Source organism: Nematolebias whitei, chromosome 17, assembly GCF_014905685.2.
Source record: "Nematolebias whitei isolate Nwh7 chromosome 17, NemWhi1, whole genome shotgun sequence".
NCBI classification, from domain to species: domain Eukaryota; kingdom Metazoa; phylum Chordata; class Actinopteri; order Cyprinodontiformes; family Rivulidae; genus Nematolebias; species Nematolebias whitei.
The window spans coordinates 32,374,992-32,396,995 of record NC_056514.1 but is presented as its reverse complement, the minus strand read 5'-3'; the positions used below and the strand labels follow the sequence as shown (position 1 = coordinate 32,396,995).

Genomic DNA, 22,004 nt, shown 5'->3' with positions numbered 1-22,004 from the left:
CTTGTTGGACTTTCTTTCCTTAATGGTTTTCTTGTGAAAGCTACATTATGGGGTGTTGCAGACAAAGAGTGAAAAGCATTTCTGTAAACGTGGGTAAAAAAAAAGCAGCTAAAAATATTAATAAAGCAAGACTGAAATAGTGATGAATAACATATCCAAAGTGCAATAAAACTAAGCAAACTTATATTTTTGTACAAGCATTGCATCGATAAATAAAAATAGATCAATATTTTTCATTAAGATTCCTTGCAATTTTTTTTGAATGTTTGTTGTTTCAGCTTAAGCATGAGTTCTTGAAATATTTTATGCATAACGCACAGTTCGCCATTAAAATATTGTAACCACAGCAACAAATGTAAGGAAATTTGTGTTTGGTTGATTATTTCTTTGTCGTACAAATTCTTCTCGGCACTAAATCTATACAACTGGGAAACTCGTGCACTTCACCTTAAATGGTGCCACGTTTGTTAGGAAAATACGAATGTTGGTTGAGCAGCAGAGTTAAATGTGCATGTTAATGAAAAGCAGGCAAAAACTTCTCTGCCTATGCCAAACAGCTTATTCTGCTATGGTCTTCAGCTTCTGGTGCCTCAGGTGATGATAGTCAAGTGCCTAATTGTTGGCGTCTGTGAGAACCAGTGGCGATGTCGCATCTCCACAGTCTGAGATGGAGCTCCATCTTCCACAGAGAGGATTTATCAGAGACTACCACAAGAATTCGGGAGTTGAGAGGACGGAATAATTTGCATGCAGTCCTGATCTCAACTCAACTGAACGGGATCAGCTTAGGCGTGCTGTTTGTTCCAGAGCTGTTGTGGCTGTGTAAGGTTCTTCCACATGCTACTGAGGCAAATGATTGTTAAATGAATAAACAATTATTTGCCAAAAGTTATCGAGTCAAATGATTGTGTTCATTTAGCAATCATTTGCCTCAGTAGCATGTGGAAGAACCTTACACAGCCACAATAGCCATGTAATAAGCAGTGCAAGGAGGCAAATGATTGTAAAATGAATACACTGTTCATTTATCAATACATCCCGTTTCTTCAGACTTCAATCATCCAGTCCAGTAAAGCATTAAACAAGAGTCAGAATCAGAATAAGCTGTTTGTTGTTGTTGACAGAGAAGATGTTTATGGGCCCAACCCACGATTTGGACTATGCAGCTCAATCCACAAATGCAGTTTCCTTACAAATGTGGCACAGTTTAAGAGGATATAAACAACCTTTCCAAAAGTATAAGATTTATTGCTAGGAAATATTGTTGCAACAAAGAAAAAACATCAATCAAAAACACATTTATATTAAATAATAAAAGGCTGAGGGAAAGTCTTTATTACCAGCTCAGCAACTGATGGAAAACTATGAAATATAATTACCTGTTGAAGTGCTTTAGTTTATTAAATGGACTGAACGCGAGTATTGAATACTGCAGAGGATGAATGTCTCTGCATTAGGATATCTTAATATTCAAACACTGCAGTGTTGTTTGTGTTTTTTTTTTTTTAAGTTTTAAACTCACACTAAAGGGATTCTTTTATTAAGTTTTGTTGATCTCAGAAAAATTGATTGGTATTTAATTCGTTTCTTCTACACGTCTTTTCCCTTCTGGCTTAGAGTTGAACATTTTGACCAACTTTTAAGCCAAACAAACAAAACAGTGCGATATGATTTAGGGATGTGACTTGATGGCAATGCCAGATGAAAATGTGAAATATCACAGTAAGAACAACGTATCCTCTCTAAACCTACAACATCTAAAATCGCTGCTTAAAGAATTGAATCAAGATTTTAGTTTGACAGCTCTGATTGGACTAAAGCATTTAATTTCCACTTTATCATTTCTCCTGCCAGCACAATGCTGCGTTCTGTGCATGCGTGTCAAGACGGGCAGCCAGAAAGCAAGAGAGACAAATCACAAAAACATTTTTTGGTACTTTCTGCTCAGGAGCTGCAGCTTATAATAAAATGGTAGAAGCAAAAAGAGGCTTTTATATTTTTACAGCTCTGACGGGACTTTTATGTGTATAATCAATGGTAAAATCTGCCCATTTGTTCATGTGACTGTGCGACGGACGTTCAGGCTTACGCTGTGTTGAAAAGATGTGTTCAAGTTGTTTTTCCTGGAATAACTGACTGCAGCTTATGACAAAGTACCACTAACTGTATTCAGACTGACTCTATTGTTGTCAATGTCACTGAAAAGACCGCACGCCATAAAAAGGGGCCTAAACCTTTTTAAATAAACCGGCGCTGCGATATTTACTGTTATTTTCGGACTATAAGGCGCACTTAAAATCCTTTAATTTTCTTTAAAATCGACAGCGAGCCTTATGTGCACCTTATGTATTAATTCTGGTTGTGCTTACTGACCTCGAACCGATTTTATGGGGTTATTGTGAATGAGTTGAATAAAGTTTGACCTATCCGACTATTTAGTTTCACTTCATGTGCCTTGTAATCCGGTGCGCCTTATGTATGAAAACAGACCTGTTCATTGATATCGCGTCTTATAATCAGGTGCGCCTTATAGTCCGAAAAATATGGTATAAAGATTTGAAACTACTAGAAGTAAATATTACTTCAAATGCCTGCAAGCTTCTCACAGACTAGACGTGTCGCCCCCTTCAGAAGCATTTTTATACAAAGGGCATCTTTAATAACCTCTGAAAATGTCGGGGTTGACTGTTACGAGTAAAAGGACTTTTATACACAGTTGGAGAGAAAAAACTGGATTACTGACATGCAAGGAAAAAGCCTCCTAAAGGACATTAAAGCAAAACTGCAGTCTTCTATAAACATGACGGCAAAGAATTTGAAAAACGGTGCTCTGACCTATAGCCGCAGTTACAGGAGATATGTCTGTTTTTCAAGGGGGATAAAAACTTTATTTGTGCATCTTAAAGGCTGAAATGTTTTGATATAGCAATGCTACACCTCTTCAGTAAAAGGGCAGCTTGCACTATAAACCCTGCATCACACGAGCGCTTGAACACAACATCAGGCCATCTGTCAGGAAGGTGAAACAAACCCAGGGTGGATCATTTCTCCTAAAGGGCAGCAATACGAGCTTCTTCTTACAGTATGTATTTATTTGGTTTAGCAACAGGAAATGTCACATGCATGTATATTTTTGTTGAATAAATGCCTTTTTTTCTGCTCTTTCACTTCACCTTCTTCATATGACTGTGGAACGTGCAGAGACTCATTTATTCCAACCACATTTCAATTAGACCTGTCTGACTGCCTGAGATTCAGGGAGTCAAAAAGAATAGGATCTCATTCACACCGGTCATAACTGGGCTTTTTTCTTCTGTAATATACTGAGTTAAAGACACAAGTACGGTTGAATTTGGTTAAAGTAGAAGACTCCACAAGCTTACCTTCTCCTCTTGGATCCGGTCCTCTATTTGCTTGGAGGCCGTTTCATGTGCCCTGAATATGCTGATGGTGCTGGTGACATCTGGGTCCAGTATGTTTCCATCTTTGTCTCTGACTACCAGATCAAGATCCAAATATCTGGCATAAAAAAAAGAGGATTAATTAACAAAATATGCCAAGCCAACAATTTTCAGTCAGGTCATCTGGACAGTTTCTTTTATTTGTGCTGCTTTTGTGCTACCTGGATTACTGAGCATGGACTTTGTTAAAATATGCCAAGGTTTATTACACTCTCAGGTAGGCCTGTCACGATAACAAATTTTGCTGGGCAATTAATTGTCTCAGAAATTATTGCGATAAACGATAATATTTTTTTTTAAATTTGACTATATTTATTAATTATTGTCAAATTTAGGAAGAAATATTGGTCAAATTGTTTTGAGTGTAGTACATTTTCTGACCACTAGATGGCAATACAAGACGGTTTTAACCGAAGGATGGATAGTGAGGGAGCGAGCAGCGTGTCTCTTTAAGAAAAATGGGAGGGAGGCCTCTTGACGCGGCATGGGCTGCTTCTCTTCGGTTCTCAAAATGGCGGACGCTCGGTTTGATTTGAGCTCTTTAGCATAGCATTTTCACACAAAGCTTTTAATAAAAAAAAATCAGTAAACAAGTTATCAGCCTTTTTTGTAGACAAAAACAACTTTTTACACGAAGGCACGGGTTTCGACCGTGAATTTTGGAGCTTCGACAAGACGGAGGGTTTTTTTCACCCGAGGTCGGTCTGTTAGCTTAGCTCGTAGCTTAGCTTCTCAGCTTAGCTGCTTTTAAAGAACCAAAAACGTGATTTTGAATACTTAAAACAGATTTTAAAGGGGTCAGTGAAAAGCACCAAAGTTGAGCCTTTTGTCATCCAGCGATTTTCCTACCTGGCCGCAGGTTTAGCTTCATTGCAGCTGCAAAGTAAAGCTTTACAATTTTCTTTTTCAAATGGTTTACTCGTCTTACTGCCGATACCAAGAGAGCTGTCATGTCACGATGGAATATTTAGCATTTTGCTAAAACTAAATCACTCCCACTGTTATCAAGCTAAGTGATGACCTGTCATTTTCTACAGTCTGACAGTGATGACTTATCCATGCAGGTGCACATGTATATACACAAGAGGATCCAGGGATATAATGCATAGGAAGGGGAAAAAAAACTACAATAACTGAATACTCACTTGTTGCCATAGTCGATCTTAGAGGTGACCTTCTGTTTGAGCTCAGTGAGCTCGTCCTGCGGGAGCGTGCCAGACAGAATCTGTGACCGCCATTCGATGAGGTCGTAGATCATGTCCCGGACAGAGTTGAACATCTCACGCTTGTCCTCCTTTCAGACAAAACATTGAACAGCTGAGACTCAAGTGGAAATTTGAAAATGCCAAACGCTACTTTGTCTGAACAGCATGAAGCCCACACTGTGCCCCCAACTCTGTGAGGAAGAATTAGTTCCTGCACGTTTCTGTCACAATGCTCATTATTATTTCTGCGAGACCTGAGGGCCTCATACACCCCATAAAATGCATTTTAAACACAAAAAATGTAAACTCTAAATAGTTGTAGGTGAACAAGGCTGTGTAAATATGGTAGAATCTCTGCAGCTTCAGCCAATAATAATACTGTTAATATTTATGAAGCATTCACACTATTTTGATCCATTTTTATTCTGTACGTTTTTCAAAATCATTTCTTGTTCCACAGTTTTTGTGCTATTTCAAGAAATCACAAGTCAAAATGTTCAGCTCATTCAGGAGAAGGGTGCTATTGGTGCAACTTTAGCTTTTTGAGCCTTTTCTGCCATTTTTTTTTCCTCATAGAAAATGAACTGAGCTCATTTTACATCCTTCAAATCTTTAGATCTGTTTACAACCTTTAACTGCTCCTTTCACATTTCGTTCTGCTTCCGCTTCTTTCAGCTTCCTTGTGCAAATTTAAACTTATTTTCAGCTGATTTCAGCTGTTTTGTGCTCCTGTCTGATCCTTGTTGCTAACTACAACATTTTTGTGCTTCTTCTAACTTCTTTCTGCCAATGTCAGCTCGTTATGCTCCTTTCAGCTTATTTCTGGAAGTTTCAGCTTTTTCTGCTATTGCGGCTACTATTTAGCCGTTTTTATGCTAATTTCAACCTTTTCAGCTAATTCCACTATTGTTGCACTCATTTAAACTTTTTTCAGCCTAATTCAGCAAGAATGTGCTCTCCACTTTCTTCTGGTAATTTAAGCTTCTTTCTACCTTTTTAGCTACTTCTCAGCTGTTATTTTGCTAATTTTAGCTTTTTTCATGGAATTTCCATTATTTTGTGCTCATTTCTGATTCTATCAGCCTAATTGGGCAAACGTGTTCTTTCTATTTTCTTGAGCTAATTTAAGCTTGTTCTACCTTTACAGCTAGCTTTTTAGCACATTTTAGCTAATTTCAGCTGTTTTCAGATATATTCAAGTTTTTCATGGTAATTTCTGCCACTTTCAGACTAATAGTTTTTTCTGCTAATTTCAACTTCTTACGCTCCTTTCAGCTTATTTCTGGTCGTTTCAGTTATTTCAGCTACTATTTAGCTGTATTTGTGCTAATATTGGCTTTTTCAGCTAATTCCAAATTTTTTGCACTCATTTCAACTTTTGTGTTCTTTCTGCTTTCTCCTGCAGATTTACGCTTGTTCTACATTTTCAGCTACATTTCAGCTGTTTTTCAGCAAGTTCTTCTGCAATAAGCATTCACACTGCATTTTCACAGGAAATGCAATTTTTCTAGTTACAGCTTGAAAACTAAGCATCCTTACGACAAAATCATTTTATCTTTTTGAAGCTGTGCACATCTGAACCTTCAGAGGGCTTTTAGTCATCAGACTGCATTTGGACAATGCCAACACTTCTGAATAAGCTTAAAAAGCAGTCAAACAGTTTTCCTTCAGAACACCTGAAGGTGGTCTGGACCCCTTCCATCCACATAGTCTGAATACAATCCGTCCTGTGGGGCCTCCTACTAAACTGACATGAACTCCATCAGAATCAGCTGCATTATAAAATGAATGTGTTGTCTTGATTTTTATTAATCAGGCTCAATTGCCAGAACGCTGTGCGATAAATTTCTCTTTAGTTTAAAGTCTGAGATTGTTTAGCTGATTGAGCTCACTGAGGTGTGCTTTAAAGTTCAGTGTCAATCAGAGGCCATCACTCTGTGCAGCAGTGTGTCGCATTATATTAACCTAATTAAACACAGTGAATGTGTGACTTCAGATGTCTGAATGTGTTGTAGTTTTCACAAAAACATTAGCAGGGCTTCTTTGTCACGTCTGACACTTGACCGTGCAACATGGCTGTCTGCATCTGCGTACAGAGCAGGTAACTGCAGAAAGGATGCACGTTAAACGTCCAGGTGTGAACACAATCAGTCAGAGCTCACCACAAGACGATTACAAACGACAGATTTATACAGTCTTTAAGTTGAAACCCACTTTCAAATTAGCGAAAGATAATTTAAAACAATTTGTATTTATAGTGCCTTTATAGAGGAAAACAAAAACATTTTGCGATGGAAAACTGAGATTTGATCATGTGTCTTCAGCAGAAATGTTATGTAAGAATAAACATCTGATCATACAGTGATGCCCAGTGAGACTCTGTTTAGTCAAAGAGCTCTCCAGATCAGATAGCGGCTAACATTTTTGCGTTTTTGATAAAAGTGTAACTACGAATAATATATTGCTCTTGTTATCATAAGGCGGACTGATTCTGCCATTCAGAATTGTCTCAATCCCTGGGATTTCTGCACAATACCATTTTATATTAAATGTATAAAAATCAATAGTCGACTTTTCTCGTCTTCCTTAACATTCCTGCAGTGACATGCTCTGTTTGTAATGCCAGTGTTCTGTTAGGGAAGAACAGGCCGACTCACCACATACAAGTCCCTCCATATTGTGGCCCACTCCCGCAGCGTTGTGGTAACCTCCTGAACCAGGGGCAGCTCGGTGGGAATGACCGTCTCCTTCTGCCTGCGGTGACAGAACAGAAAATAAAACCAGCGTTTGGTCTGACCTCGTTTTTCAACCCTAAAAAGCTTTCAAGTCTTATGAGAACAGAGGGTTCAGAAGTAAAACAATTTACTATATGCCTTTTAAAGAAAAAAACACCACTTAATGTTTATATCCATGACTAGAACCTAATGAGGCTCTTTGGGTTATCCTCAATAAATCTGGATGTCCTGAGAAATTCCCTAAACTAATTAGGCAGTTCCATGACAGCACGAGGGCCCAGGTTATGCATGAACGTGCTTTCTCAGAACGCTTCCTGGTTAGGACCGGAGTAAAACAAGGATGTGTAATGGCATCCATCCTTTTTTAACTCTATTTTGCTGCTGTGATGACTGATGCTCTTGAAAGATGCAGTGGATGTATCCAGCTTCATATACAGGCAGACAAGAACGTATTCGACCTCTCCCGATTTAGAGCGAAGTCCCGAACTACCAACCTTTCAGTCATGGATATCCTCTATGCTGACGACGTATGCCTAACGGTGGACAGCATGGACGCTTTACAGTGCTATCTCAATGCCTTGCAGGAATCGTGTCTCAAGGTTGGAATAGTTATAACTAGGCCTGTCATGATAAATTTTGCTAGGCGATTGTCTCAGGAATTATTGTGATAAACAATAATATTGTTTGAAATTTGACAATAATTAGTAATTGTCAAATTTAAGAAAAAAATGTCGGTAAATTTTTGTGTGTAGTACCTTTTTTGACCACTGAATGGCAGTATAAGACTGTTTGAACCGAAGGATGGAAAGTGAGGGAGCGAGCAGCGTGTCTCTAAGAAAAATGGGAGGGAGGCCCCTTGACGTGACATGGGCTGTCTTTTGTTTCTGTTTTTCGGTTCTCAAAATGGCTGACGCTCTGTGTGATTTGAGCTCTTTAGCATAGCATTTTTCACACAAAGCTTTTAATTTAAAAAAATCAGTAAACAAGTTCTCAGCTTCTTTTTGCAGAGAAAAACAGCACGAAGGCACGGGTTTCAACCGTGAATTTTGTAGCTTTGATAAGACACCGTTTTTTTCCCCCAAGGTCAGCCTGTTAGCTTAGCTGCTTTTAACGATCCAAAAACGCTATTTTGGACGGTTAAAACAGATTTTAAGGAGAAAAGAGAAAGGGAGGGGTCAGTGAAGAGCACTGGAGTCGAGTCTTTTGTCATCAGGTGTCTTCAGTAGAAAGAGACAAGAAGAAATGATAAAGCTGATAAATGAAAATTAGGTAGATAATTTTCATTTATCGTGCGATTAATTGATTTATTGTTTATCGCGACAGGCCTAGTTATAAGTGTCACCAAAACTCAGATACTTAAATTGCCGCCAAGAGGTTGTGGTCCTGACGCCAACGATAACCATTGATGGGATAAACCTGGAAGAAGTCACCAACTTCTGTTATTTGGGCTGCCAGATAAGAAATGACAACCGTCATGCGTCTGAACGCTTATAGCGCGAGCTGCTGCCACCTTCGGCAGGTTAAAGCAGCGTGTGTGGAAATCTCACAAGATCGCACTGCAGACGAAGCTCACAGTTTATCGTGCCATAGTGCTGCAGACCCTTTTATACGCATACGAAACCCAATGCCTGTATAAAGGTGACATTAGGAGGGTGGATGCATTTCACATAAAATGCCTACGTTCCATCTTGTGCATCAAATGGCAGAATCGTGTTACAAAATGCAGATGTTCTTCGGCGCTCAAATACTCACGGCACGGAGGCCCTACTGATGAGAGGACAACTGCGATGGTGCGGCCACGTCCAACGAATGGAAGACTAGACTTCCGAAGAGTGTATTCTACTCAGTGGTTTTAAGTGGGAAGTGCAACTCTGGTGGGCAGTACCTTCGCTATAAGGACGTATTCAAACGTAATCTGACTGCGTGTAGTTTGCCCACCGAAGAGAGAGAGGAAGCTGCTCAAAGAAGATCAGTTTGGCGTTCAAAGGTCAAGAAAGGCGTCTTAAACTTTGAAAACTCTTGCCTTTCTGAGTTAGACCACAAATGACAAATTTGCAAGAATACACCTACAACAGTGCGGGCCAGTTGTACTGAGCGGCCTGCGACCGAATATTTAAGACGAAATTCGGATTTTCCAGCCACATACGAGCACACGCCAGAAGCTAGCCAGGTCCGCCATCATCGGACACGACGCGGACGACATCGTCATCGTCTCTTTTACTGCGAGCTTGTCTAACGTGTGAAGCAGAAACGTCACTCGAGTTGAAACCAACTTTTGTGTTTTTACAAATTTCAATATTTCTCAAAATACTGATATGTCATTTAATTAATCTAAAGTAAACAACTGACAGACACGAACCCAAATATTTGAAAGCAAAAACTACAGTGAACACAGAAAGCTCTGCTCATTACAACAGATTTGCAAAAAAAACAAAAACAAGCGGCTTATAAATTCTGAAGTACTGACCCGCTGCCCTCAACTGTGGCATCTTTGATGTGTATATAACAAGCAGGAAATATGCCCTGGAGGAAGATTTAAAAAAAAAAGACAGTAATGCATCATCAAACAGCTGAGAAAGGAAAACTATTTTAAAGATTAATAACCCAGAAATTAATTTAGGTGTTTTACAACCTAATGAGGCACTCACCTTTTTTGATTTTCTCCTCAGTCTATAACCTCTGAACCAGCCTAATGGATCACAAAGTTATATACAACAAGTACCATTACTGTCAATTTGAATAAATGAAAGTTCCTTTTACGTACAATGTTAAGATGCAGGATTAAAAAAATACATTGTTATAGCTAAAATGCTATAACAATCATATTTATGATGACTATAATTTCAGAATGAAGATCAAAGTTATAAATGCGTCACAGCACCGAAATGCAAAGAAAAATAAGAGCACGGCCTCATTTATTCATTCAGTCAAAATTTTTAGCAATCAAGACAAAATTTAAAAAAAAAACATTCAGCTCTTTCAATCTTTATAAATTAGGTTAAAAAAAGACTAAAAACGCTCCAATAAAAGATATTACACCTAGTCAATATTGAACAAAAATAGGCCAAAATGCGTTAATCGTTTAGGAAATTATAACGCTTCCATAAAAATGAAGCGTAGTTGATCATTTGAAGCTAAAAATCCAAATATATTGATTAATTGATCATTAGTGCTTCTATCAATGCGGAAAATCCTCTAAATTGTATAACCTGCTAGGACAGATAAGATCATAGCAAACCTCCAAAGGGTCAGACCATTAGGATCACAACTGATATCTTAATAAATAAATAAACATGTCTACAAAATAAATAAAAGAATGGGCACTAAAGAGAACAGTAAAGGCACATTCATCATGCCGCAGTCTGACTGTTCTCACCTTCATATGTCTCGAGTATGTGCACCGTGTCTCCGATCTGGAGCGACAGCTCCTCCTCTCCCCGGGCATCGTAGTTATAGATTGCTTAAAGAAAAGCAAGAGGGGACAAAATAAGAGAGGAAGATATTACAGGAAGTGGAAAAAGGCAATAGAGCTCCCTCGTGGCACTAATTGTGTAATGTGTATTTGAAGTATCACACATATGTGGGATGTCCACCCACGCAGCCTGACACTGTTATGGTGGGACTTGGCACCAGTTAGATTGTGATAAACGCTTTTTTTCCCACTTACTGAGGAAAAATCTATAATACTAAAACACCACAAATGATGGTGATGAACATATTTGCTTGGAACAAGGATGGGCAGGTGATAAACTATCCCAGCAGTCTTTGTTTTCCGGAATGTTCCCAAACAAAAAATAAGCTACTTATTGTTTTAATCAGCACCAGTGTTTCAAGGATTCAAGGTTCTTTATTTGTCATTTGCACCATGTGTGGTGCATGTGTGGTGCATGTGGTGGAACGAAATTGTGTACAGAGTCCCAGTTACATCCAATAAAAGTATAAAATGTAAAATAAAAACAGTAATAAGACCTAAGATATGAATGAACTAAGAAAAACATTAACAAATACGCTAAGCACTAAGTATAAAAACAATACGCTGAGAAACAGCAGCACGAACAGGAGTCTGTGTGAGCAGATGAGCACGCATGAACACATCAACATGAAACAGATCAGCAGCAACATGAAACAGATCAGCAGCAACATGATGTGAGCCTCAGGGTAGAAGCTGTTCCTCAGTCTAGCGGTTCTACACTTAATGCTCCTTAACCTCCTTCCTGAGGGGAGCGGGGCAAAAAGTGTGTGCGCTGGGTGAGTGGGGTCCTTCATGATGCAGGTGGCCATTTTCCTGCATCTTTCTAAGATGTAGTTTCCAATACCATTATACAAGGAGGGTGCCCCCCCCCCCCCCCACTGTCAACAGAACCGAGCACTAGGCTTGTCGCAATAAATCAATTAATCACATGATAAATGAAAATTATCAACCTCATTTTCATTTATTGGCGTTATCGTTTCCTTGCGTCTCTTTCTACTGAAGACACTGGATGACAAAAGGCTCAACTCAGGTGCTCTTGACTGACCCTTCCCTTTCTCTTTTCTCTTTAGAATCCATTTTAACGGTCCAAAATTGTGTTTTTGGATTGTTAAAAGCAGCTAAGCTGAGAAGCTAAGTACGAGCTAAGCTAACAGGCCGACCTCGGGAAAAATCTCCGTCTTGTCAACGCTCCAGAATTTATAGTTGAAACTATGCTTTCATCTAAAAAGTTGTTTTTCTCTGCAAAAAGAAGCTGAGAACTTGTTTACTGATTTTTTAATTAATGTGACAAATGCTATGCTAAAGAGCTCAAACCCCACCGAGCATCTGCCATTTTGAGAACTGAAAAACAGGAACGAAACAGCCCATGTCACGTCAAGGGGCCTCCCTCCCATTTTTCTTAAAGAGGCACGCTGCTCGCTCCCTCACTATCTATTCTTTGGTTCAGACAGTCTTTTACTGCCATCCAGTGGTCAAAAAAGGTACTACACGCAAAAATTAATCAACATTTCTTCCTAAATTTGACAATTACTAATTATTGTCAAATTTCAAGCAATATTATCATTTATCGCAATAATTTCTGAGACAATTGTTCGCCCAGCAAAACTTGTTATCGTGACAGGCCTATCAAGCGCCCTGCCTATCGAACTGTCCCCCCCGGACAACTGCCAGCACTGACGTTGCGTTGACATAGCGCTAAGCTACTGGCGCATAATACAGACGCACTAGGTAAAAAGGTACAGAGGTAGCGCTGCGTCTACCTCACACTAAGCCGTTTGTGCCCCACCATGACCCCCTCCAGACCCCGCAGACTGCTCTAATTTTAAAAAACTGACCAATAAAAACCTAATCAGCTAAACTCTACTAATCAGTTTAAATTACCTTTTTGTGGACCTCAACACCTGTCAAGTCTACAAACACAACGTACACGTTTAACACAGGCAGTAAAAAAAAGGATGTTTATATGAAAGAAAACGAGAAGAGTTAATGTCTGTATTTGTGCATCTGTGTCTTGTTGAGGGAATGCACAATGATCTGTTTGAACAGAGGTTTCCAGAAGTGAAAATGTCTAATTAAAAAAAGACTATTACCACAGGTGCTTCAGTCTTCCCAGAAGGTTGGAACTGAAAGTGAATTAACCATTTTTTCCTCACAACAACCTGCCACTTGAAGAGCTCATTATTGTTCATTAGGAGCGTCAGGTGGGGCACAATGTTTTGTTTTGTGTGTGTATATGTGTGTGTTTTGTCACTATCAGCTCTAGGGGGCTTATGCTGGACAGTTATGCAGAACACTACATTTCTGCTTGGATTTTAGAGTTCAATCATTTTATGTATTCTACTCCCGCACAGAAAATTAAAGTGGGTCTTTCCCTGACAGATCATGTAAGTGCATGAAGTCTGTCACCCTCATTTAGCAACTAATAAGACAAACTTAGTACACTTAATACTAATGGATAGTCAGCATAATTTGTGATTACAGGCGATTGATTCAAGATAAACGATTCATATCATTTTATGATATATCTGTTAATCTTTTCATATAGATTTCTTGATCTGTACAAAGTGGAACAATAAATGAACAAAGCAGTGAGCTGGGTCATGTCACAATTACAACGTGTTTATAGACAGCACAACTGGAACCAGTATTGTATTTGTCAGTAATGGAGACGAGAATCACAAGCAACATCATAGGTATAAAGAAGCCAGTTTTCTGCATCTTATTGGTTGAATACACTAAAAACATTGTTGAAAAATATGGATCGCACAATATTAAGATATCCGTGTCTATCACGAATGATAGTAGGATGTAGAAGGAGACAGATCAACTGATAGGTGCCTCGATCACATTGATGAGGCTGTTGGATCGGCCTGTCATGGTGAAGGAAGAGCTGAGCTGAAAGGCAAAGCTCTCGGTTTACTGGTCCGTCTATGCATCCAACCCCCACCTCTCTGGTCATGAGGTTTGGATCACGACAGAAAGAATGCCCGGATACAAGCAGCTGAAATGAGTTTCCTCCATAAAGGTGGCTGAGCTCAGGTTTAGAGATAAGACTGGAGTTGAGCCACTGCTCTTTTCCAATGAAAGGAGTTAGCTGAGATGGGTCAAATATCTGATTATCACACCTCCTGGACACCTCCTTTTGGAGCTTTTCCAGACACATCTCACAGGAATAAGACCCAGAACTCACTTTCTAGTCTGGGAATGCCTTGATATCTCCCAGGAGGGGTTGGGATTGGGAGCGTCACTGTGGAGAGAAATGTCTGGGTTTTCCCCCTGGACCAGTTGCCCCCATGACTTGACCATGGATAAGCAGCAGAAAATGGGCCAACACAAGGATATAATTAAGAAAGCATTATTTCAGTATTACTGTATTTTCCGCCATACACGTCCGCACCGTATAAGTCGCATCAGTCCAAATATATCTAATAAAGTTGAAAAATCCATAAATACGTGGCTTTGCTGTATACGTCGCATCTATTATGCGTCGCCGCTAACAACCTGGAAATGTGGGCCGAACCCAGAAATATGGGCCGGTGTTGTGCCAAAAATCTGGCTGCCAAACGGCAGCCGCGGGAGTGTGCACGGGAGGACTTTAACAAGAATTTAACAACATTAACACTTAAAAACAATTATTTGTTTGCTCAAAATTATAGTAAAGGTGTGTCCCAGTCTAACTTTTGTTAATAAATGCACTTTGATGATCAAATCAGCTGTATTTCAAAAGCCGATATGCAGAAGTAAACGCGTGCATGGTAGGACTCACTGTGCACTTCTTCAAAATTTAACAAGATAACTACCTAAAAACAATTATTTGTTAGCTCGAAATTATAGCAAAGGCGTGTCTCAGTTGAATTTTTACTTAATAAATGCACTTCAATGGTCAAATTAGCTGCATTTCGCCAGGGCGGCGCAGCGAAATGAAGCTGATTTGACGGTTGCTCCATGCGAACTGGACTAAGGTGGCAGTCTATGGCAGGCCGATTGTGTCATTAATAGCCACTTTTACCTATTACATGACACAATGACATGCAATACTAATCGAGTGCCATCTAGTGGCTGAAAATGGTAGTGTTCAATATTTTCAGTCCAAATGAACGAAAACAGTCATATCTCAGCCAAAAATTGGTTTATAAATATGGGTAAAAATCCATAAATGCGTCATTTCGGTGTATAGGGCGAAAAATTCGGTATTGTAGAACATTGCTACGACAATACCTGTTCCAACAAACACACATGTTCTGTCAATATCTACATGTGTACATACCTCCAGGGACATTTGAAGCTATGGGGGTCAATCTGAATGCAAAATTGGTAATTTTTGCATGCAGTTTTGGTCTGATATGTTTTGGAATCCTTTGCAATATTGATATTGAAATCCATGACACTGAATAAATTTTCAATATATTGTGCATCTCTCTTTAAAAATAAAACAGCAAAAAGAGTTTATGAAAAAAATATAGCATGCAGATGAAACCCTTTACAACGTTGCAAAACTAAAGCTTAAAAAACACTATTAGGCCACAAAAGAGCTGTCAAACATGTATCTTTTTGGTTTTGCTTAGCAGGTCACATCCTCATTGGATGTAAAAAGACAGGAAATGTTGAGCATCGCCTACTTCATTCAACCCTGTGCTTTTGTTGTGAATATTCTTGTGCATGTCCACAGTGCATTCTGTTATCCCCCACAACAATCCAGTGAATCCACCAGAACACGAGCCACGAGCTGACAAAGGAACAAAAGCCTCAGGAAATTAATTCATCCATGCCAGACTGAAAAAAAATAAAAGGCACCTATGAGGTAAGAAAGCAACAGAGCAATCAAACAAGAGGTGGGAATAATCTATGATGAGTCGCCAGAGAAGCAAAGTCACTGTACAACTAACTAAACTACTGCTAAGAGCTGCTACAAACGCCATTAAAGCCAATGGCTCCATCCATGTGTTTGCTCTTGCTGATTTGGCATGTTATTTAAAATAGCAGGTGATGAGAGGGAGTACCCGACTAACAGGAGCTTCATATTTCATCAGAACATGATAAAACCTCCTCTTGTCATCACTTCCAATGAGACCCTTCAATGTCAAACAAATGGGAGCTCAGAGAACCAGGGGATGTCCTCTCTGGGTAAGACTATTTCAAAATGAGTATGCAAACGACAAGATGATGACTAAATGACGGCCATCAAACACAACTCTGGCATGTGAGGCGATGATTGCGCAATTTAACACGGCAACCAAAAGTGATTCCAGTCACGCAGGAGCCTAAATGACAGCTCTGATTACTCATAAACCTGGATTTGCATATTGGAGTAAACTGATGTCAATTAGGGAGCAGTGAAGGAGAGAAAAATCCATCAGAGGAAGGAGACGCAAAGCATGGAGAAGCCGACCATACTTTTTCTCGAGTATGGAATGCAAATGATTTTGTGGGAACGAGATAAACAGCAGCTTCAGTGGTTGGGGGCTCCTCACATATATAACCTCCTGCATAAGGGCGTGTAAACTCGGTGAACATTATCATCATAGGAAACGAGTGAGGAATCAAATTACAGAACTAGCCACTTATCCGGCACACATCTACGCCCTCGCTACAATTATAAGCAGCCTCATCTAAACACTGGACTGATTGTAATTCTACACTTTGAGCTCGCTAATGACCTGCACTAATCTACGATGAGCTGAACATATCATTACACCAAAAAAAAAAAAAATACAGTACGCTGATGAAGGAGGGGTGGAAAAGGAAAAAGTGCACAGAAAATGCTCGCTGGTGAGAGACTGATGTTTTTGGCATTACGCCCCGCGGTCAGACAGGAAATCCCAGACAACAAGATCCTGCAAGAGGAAAACCCCAGAGTAGAGCATGAGGCAACTTTGACTCTGGAAGTCAGATCGCAGCTTCACACTGAGCGAGAACAGCGGGGAACCTTGGAGAAACTTGAGCTGCAGCGTGTGCGTCTCTCCTGCTCAAACACAGATCATCAGAGTTGATCACTGTTTGAAGTTGGCTCCTTGATGTGCTTTTTAAAACACCAGGAGACTCAAGAGATGATGCAAATAGGAAGCAATTCATGCAAACACCTTACAACAAAATAGATTTCAGAAAATACAATTGCTTTGTACTTGCATCTAACTGTTACAAAAGTATGAAGCTTTTTTTTTTATGTTGCAGCAACAGCCGAGCTACAGTAGTCCCTCGCTACTTTGCGGTTCGACTTTCGCGGACTCGCTCTTTCGCGGTTTTTCAAAGTAAGATTGGACATGACACACAATTGGCTTGTTTGTGAATGAGCCGCACAAGCAACATGGATTGTTTATTTAATAAATTATTTTAAACGATTTAACACCTGCTGCAACTTTGTGCGACTTATACGGCGAAGCAACGTATTTATGGATTTTTCCACTTTATTAGACATATTTGGACTGATGCGACTTACAGGGTGGTGCGACGTGTACGGCGGAAAATACAGTATGTGTTGTTAATGACTCTCAGCTACAACCACACTAAATATCAGCACAATAAAGGTGACTTATATAGTTTTGACTTTTATAAGGTCAGCTGGCTGTGGTGGCGATTTTATATGGATTTTTTTCCCAAGCGTTAACAGCTGTAGAGGTATATTCAGTGACTATTTCATGAAAGTCTCAGCTATAGATGTACATTTAAGCTACATTTGGCTTGAATATCATTCCAAGTCATGGTTTTGGTCACAGGCACAAAAACACACAAATAGGGGCAAAAACATAGTTTGCCTTTGCCCCTTGGCGACTGATGATGATAGCATAATGACTTGCATTTGAGCTATAATAAATTAAGATTGTATTCATAATTTTAATTATGTATTTAAAGTGTATCAAAATCACTTTCTGTGAGATTCAATAAAACCTGAAGAGGGAGTTAAAAAAAAGAAATACTGGACGCACAGATAAGTTCATTTAGCATATTTTTGCCCAAAGGCCAACAAAGGATGGCTAAGAACAACCAATCTCAGAGTACAATCATGTGTGAGAAAGTGGAGGGGGAAAATAGCTGACGTTTGGAAAGAAAATAGGAATAAGCAGGGAAAGTGAGCAAGGGGATATGAATTTAATGCAGCGTTTAAGTTGAAAGAGGAGCACTTTAACAAGCATAGAGTGGACTGAGAACACCCTTCTCTGTGCAGCAAGAATGAATAGAGGATGATTATTCCACTCCAGCTGCACTTGGGTCTCAGAGGGAGGTAGCAAAGAGGAGCCGTGTAGACACAGAGAGGATACTGTATTCTCTGAGGGATGCTTTAATGTAAACGACTATCCTAGACTGAGTGACGGACGAAGTTTTAAAGAAGAAATACTTTTCTAATATTGGACAAACCCTAAACCTAATGTTATGTACAATTCTATGCAACATTACAAGATGTTATGCACAGAATATATGATGTCAGCAGCTACTACTGCATCTAATTTTAACTTTTTGGATTCACTAACGTCATTTGGTTTTGGCAGTTGTCTTGAACTGGGTTAAGTCTAACATAGAATCTGTTTTATACTCAATGACTACTTTCTGCAAGTTTCATTAAATTCATCCAGTGATTCATGCAGAGAACATAAACGCACATAGACCAGTAAAAACGTTAATTTTTCCCTTTCAGCTGCGGGCGATAAAAAGATAAGTGAAAACTTTCTTTTAATAAAATAGTTTCTTTAGTTTAGTTAGAAATATAATTTTTTTCTCTTTCAGAAACTGGAAGGAAGTTGTTGCCTTCTTATCTCAAGGCGAGTGTGAACAAAGCTCTTTTGCTTCAGATATTTATATCATAAAACTCTCAGTTTGCACAACAAATACAATACAAAAGTATTACTAACTTATAAAGAATGCTAAGAGGATTAAAATAAAGTGGGCTTGTAGGCCATCAGAGCGCAGTCTGAGGAGGATATTTAATTCAATACCTATTCTTGCTTTCCTAATTCCCCACCAGTAAATACCAGTCCGAACAGAAAAATGAGTTTAAACCAACTTCATAAAAACGTACATCAATGTAATCCACTAGGATTTAACTGGAATAATTCAATACTTATTAAAGATTTGCGGTATGTGTAGTTAAAAAAAAAAGCTTTTGAGCTTGAAGAACTTGGATGAGGAGAGCGCAGGCAGTGACACACAAAGAGTTTAATAAGAGGTTTAAGCATTCAGACTGGAACCAATGGCTTTAATTTAGTAGCAAATTAGGACAGTGAGCTCAAGACAGAGAAATACCAACAGAGCCACTCCGTTTCCTCTTACTGTATATACAGCAGCCTTTTAGCTTTGCTTCTAGCCGAAAGGTTGATACATTGCTGTTGTAATTAACCTCAAATTCAATGAACTGCATTTGAGCGGTTACACAGAATGGTAAAACCACATTTTTGTTCCTATAAAATCATGCAGGAAATGCTCCTTGAGGTATTACTTTATTACAATAGACAAGGCCCTTCCAGTATGCCAGAAGGAAATGTTGGTACTCTTTATGAAAACAGGAAGTTTAACAATGCCTCTTTTGGGAAAGAGACCTCAAAGAAACAGAAGGCCTAGCATTTCTTAAAGGAATGCATATCGCAGGTGCTTTTTATGCCAGTTTTCACTAAAATCACCATGTGCTGAAAATGGATGGCATTGCAGCAGTTTTGGTCAAATTTGTAATGATTTTAAGCAGAATCCATGTAATATTGTAAGCTGTTGAGAGCAGTGTTGTCAGATTGGGCAGTTTTCATTCTGATTTTGTTGGGAACTCTGGGAAGATTTTTGTTGGATTGTTGCGTTTTGCTACATGTTAAATTACCTTGACTTGTTCTGATGTGCGTTCATGTTCAAACAGTAAATATACTGTAACAATATATTGATTGTAGGGATGCACCGATCCACTTATTCCCAATTTCGATCCGATACTGATATTTGCATGTTGAACCGATACCGATCTGATGCAGGAAAAAAACAGTGCTGAAGTAACAAAAATAGCTAAATCATGTCATCTGGACCCGTTTCTGAAGTAGGTCCAGATTACATGATTTAGCCATTTTTGTTGTCTACCTAGATGTTTGAGCTTACAAACCCAGTGCTGAATTAACTTAAAACATTTGTTTTGTTAAACGCAGACATGAACGTACTGAATTACAAATTTATTGAAAACTCTGCACCATAACAGAACACTTAAACACACCAAGAGCTTCACAAGCTTGGTCAAAGATGTAAAAACACAACTTTAATTTGTTCAGTCAGTACGCTAGCGCGTGACGTCACTCAGAGCACAAAGCATAGAATTAGAGTGAATAGATCTGCCCAGTCATGGATCGGTCACATTGTCACTGATACCCGAGCCAGAAATTTTTCGATATCAGTGCCGATACTGGTATCGGATCGGTGCATCTCTAATTGATTGGGTGGATTTTTGTATGATGTGGCGGTTTTTAACAGATTTTTGGGTTGGAAAACCTTGACTCTATCTGGCAACACTGGTTGAGAGATGTGTCAGTGCTCAGAAAATGTGTAAGGATGCCTCATAGCCACTACCACACCAAATTTTAGCTTAATATCTGTAAAATTGACTGAGCTGTGGTCTTTTTTCCCCATTGACTACAGTTTAATGGTGGTGGTCATCTGGAATTTGGTTCATGAGTTCTAGACATACATTCAATGATTGGTTTTTGAAAGTTTTTTTTTTTCATCAAGTGGTTTATGAGATATTTTGCTAAAAAAAACAGGGCTGATGCCAATGTATAGTGCTCGGACTATGCTTTGAGGGTTGTGGTCAGCTAGCCAATAGTGTAGTTTGGCTGAGAAAAAAAACTGTCTCACCACTAAGTATTGAACAACAATGGATAGAATGAGCACTCTAGATTAGGGCTGGGCCATATCATGTCGTTCACGATAATACCGGTAAAAAAAGCTTGCCCGGGAAAATAAATGATATCATGATATGCTAATTTCATGACGTAAGTATGTCAGTGTTTGCCCCACCCCGTTAACAGAACCGAGCACGCCGAACTGCGCACCCCCCAATCCACCTGTCGGTACTGGCATAACGCTAATTAGCTGCGCACAATACTAGCTAGCTAAAAAGTTAAAAACAAACAACGCGTGGCTTGGCTGCGTTTCTCCATTCAGCTCTAAACTGCGGGTACAGACAGTGACAGCTTAACTGTCTCTCCCTCCCCCCGCACCAGCGCAGCTCGGCTTTTTTCTCTCCCCCCACCCGCTCCAAACTGCCGGTACAAACACACGCAGGTCTGTCTCTTGAGATCCACAGTCCATGGACCAAGAACAGAGTCAGGTGATTAAAGACAGAGCAGTCAGAGAAATGAATCATTCCTGCAGGAACAGAAGAAGCTGAAACACCAACTAGCTTCAGGGTCACCTTGTTACAAGTTTTGGAAGTTACAGCTCATTTAACGACAACATATATTTTGTTGTATGTTACATTTATGCTCAACAGATCTTGAGCTTTTATTTTATTTAGTTATTTTTGGTGAACTGCACCTGCACTTTAGTTTTTGTGGTGGATTTATTTATCTATATTTTGTGCAGACTTTTTCAATCTAAATAACAGAAGGATCATTTTTATTTTTTATTTTTATACTTTGAGACTGAAGAGGAAGGCCAAAGAGGAGATATATGGATGCAGTTAGAGAGGACATGAAGGTAGTGGGAGTGAGGACAGAGGATGCAGAGGACAGTGAGGTGGAGGAGGATGGCTCGCTGTGGCGACCCCTGAAGAGGGAAAAGCCGAAAGAAGAAAAAGACTTTACTAAATAAAGTAATTTCAGTAAAATTAACCCTTGTTGTTTTAATTTTAATATAATACTGCAAAGCAACATGTTAAATTAATTTTGTCAAATGAATAACTATGATTTCTGGGTTGTTGTTTTTTTGTTATATCACAAAATTTATTGTTATCGTCAGAATGCTCTGAAATATCACGATATTATATTTGAGCCATATTGCCCACCCCTACTATAGATGACCCTACAATCGCTTTGCTTTGGAAGATTATGAACACATATACCGTCCAATTACCCATCTTTAACTTTAGATAGCTAAAATATATGTAAAACTAAGTAATATTTTATTTCTTAATTTAGAATACAAAGAGGGGTAGAGCTGCTAACCCAATGCAAAT

At 39.2% G+C, this 22,004-nt stretch overlaps 1 protein-coding gene across 1 annotated transcript in view; it reads right to left on the bottom strand.

Annotated features, from left to right (window-relative positions):
- The window catches only part of dock1 (dedicator of cytokinesis 1), a gene marked incomplete in the record, with an annotated part of 276,885 nt that overhangs the window by 238,090 nt on the left and 16,791 nt on the right, over positions 1-22,004 (bottom strand). Inside the window, 6 exon segments of the mRNA XM_037691498.1 lie at positions 3,384-3,519; positions 4,607-4,755; positions 7,324-7,420; positions 9,869-9,924; positions 10,050-10,090; positions 10,778-10,861. Coding sequence (XP_037547426.1) covers positions 3,384-3,519; positions 4,607-4,755; positions 7,324-7,420; positions 9,869-9,924; positions 10,050-10,090; positions 10,778-10,861 — 563 coding nt within the window.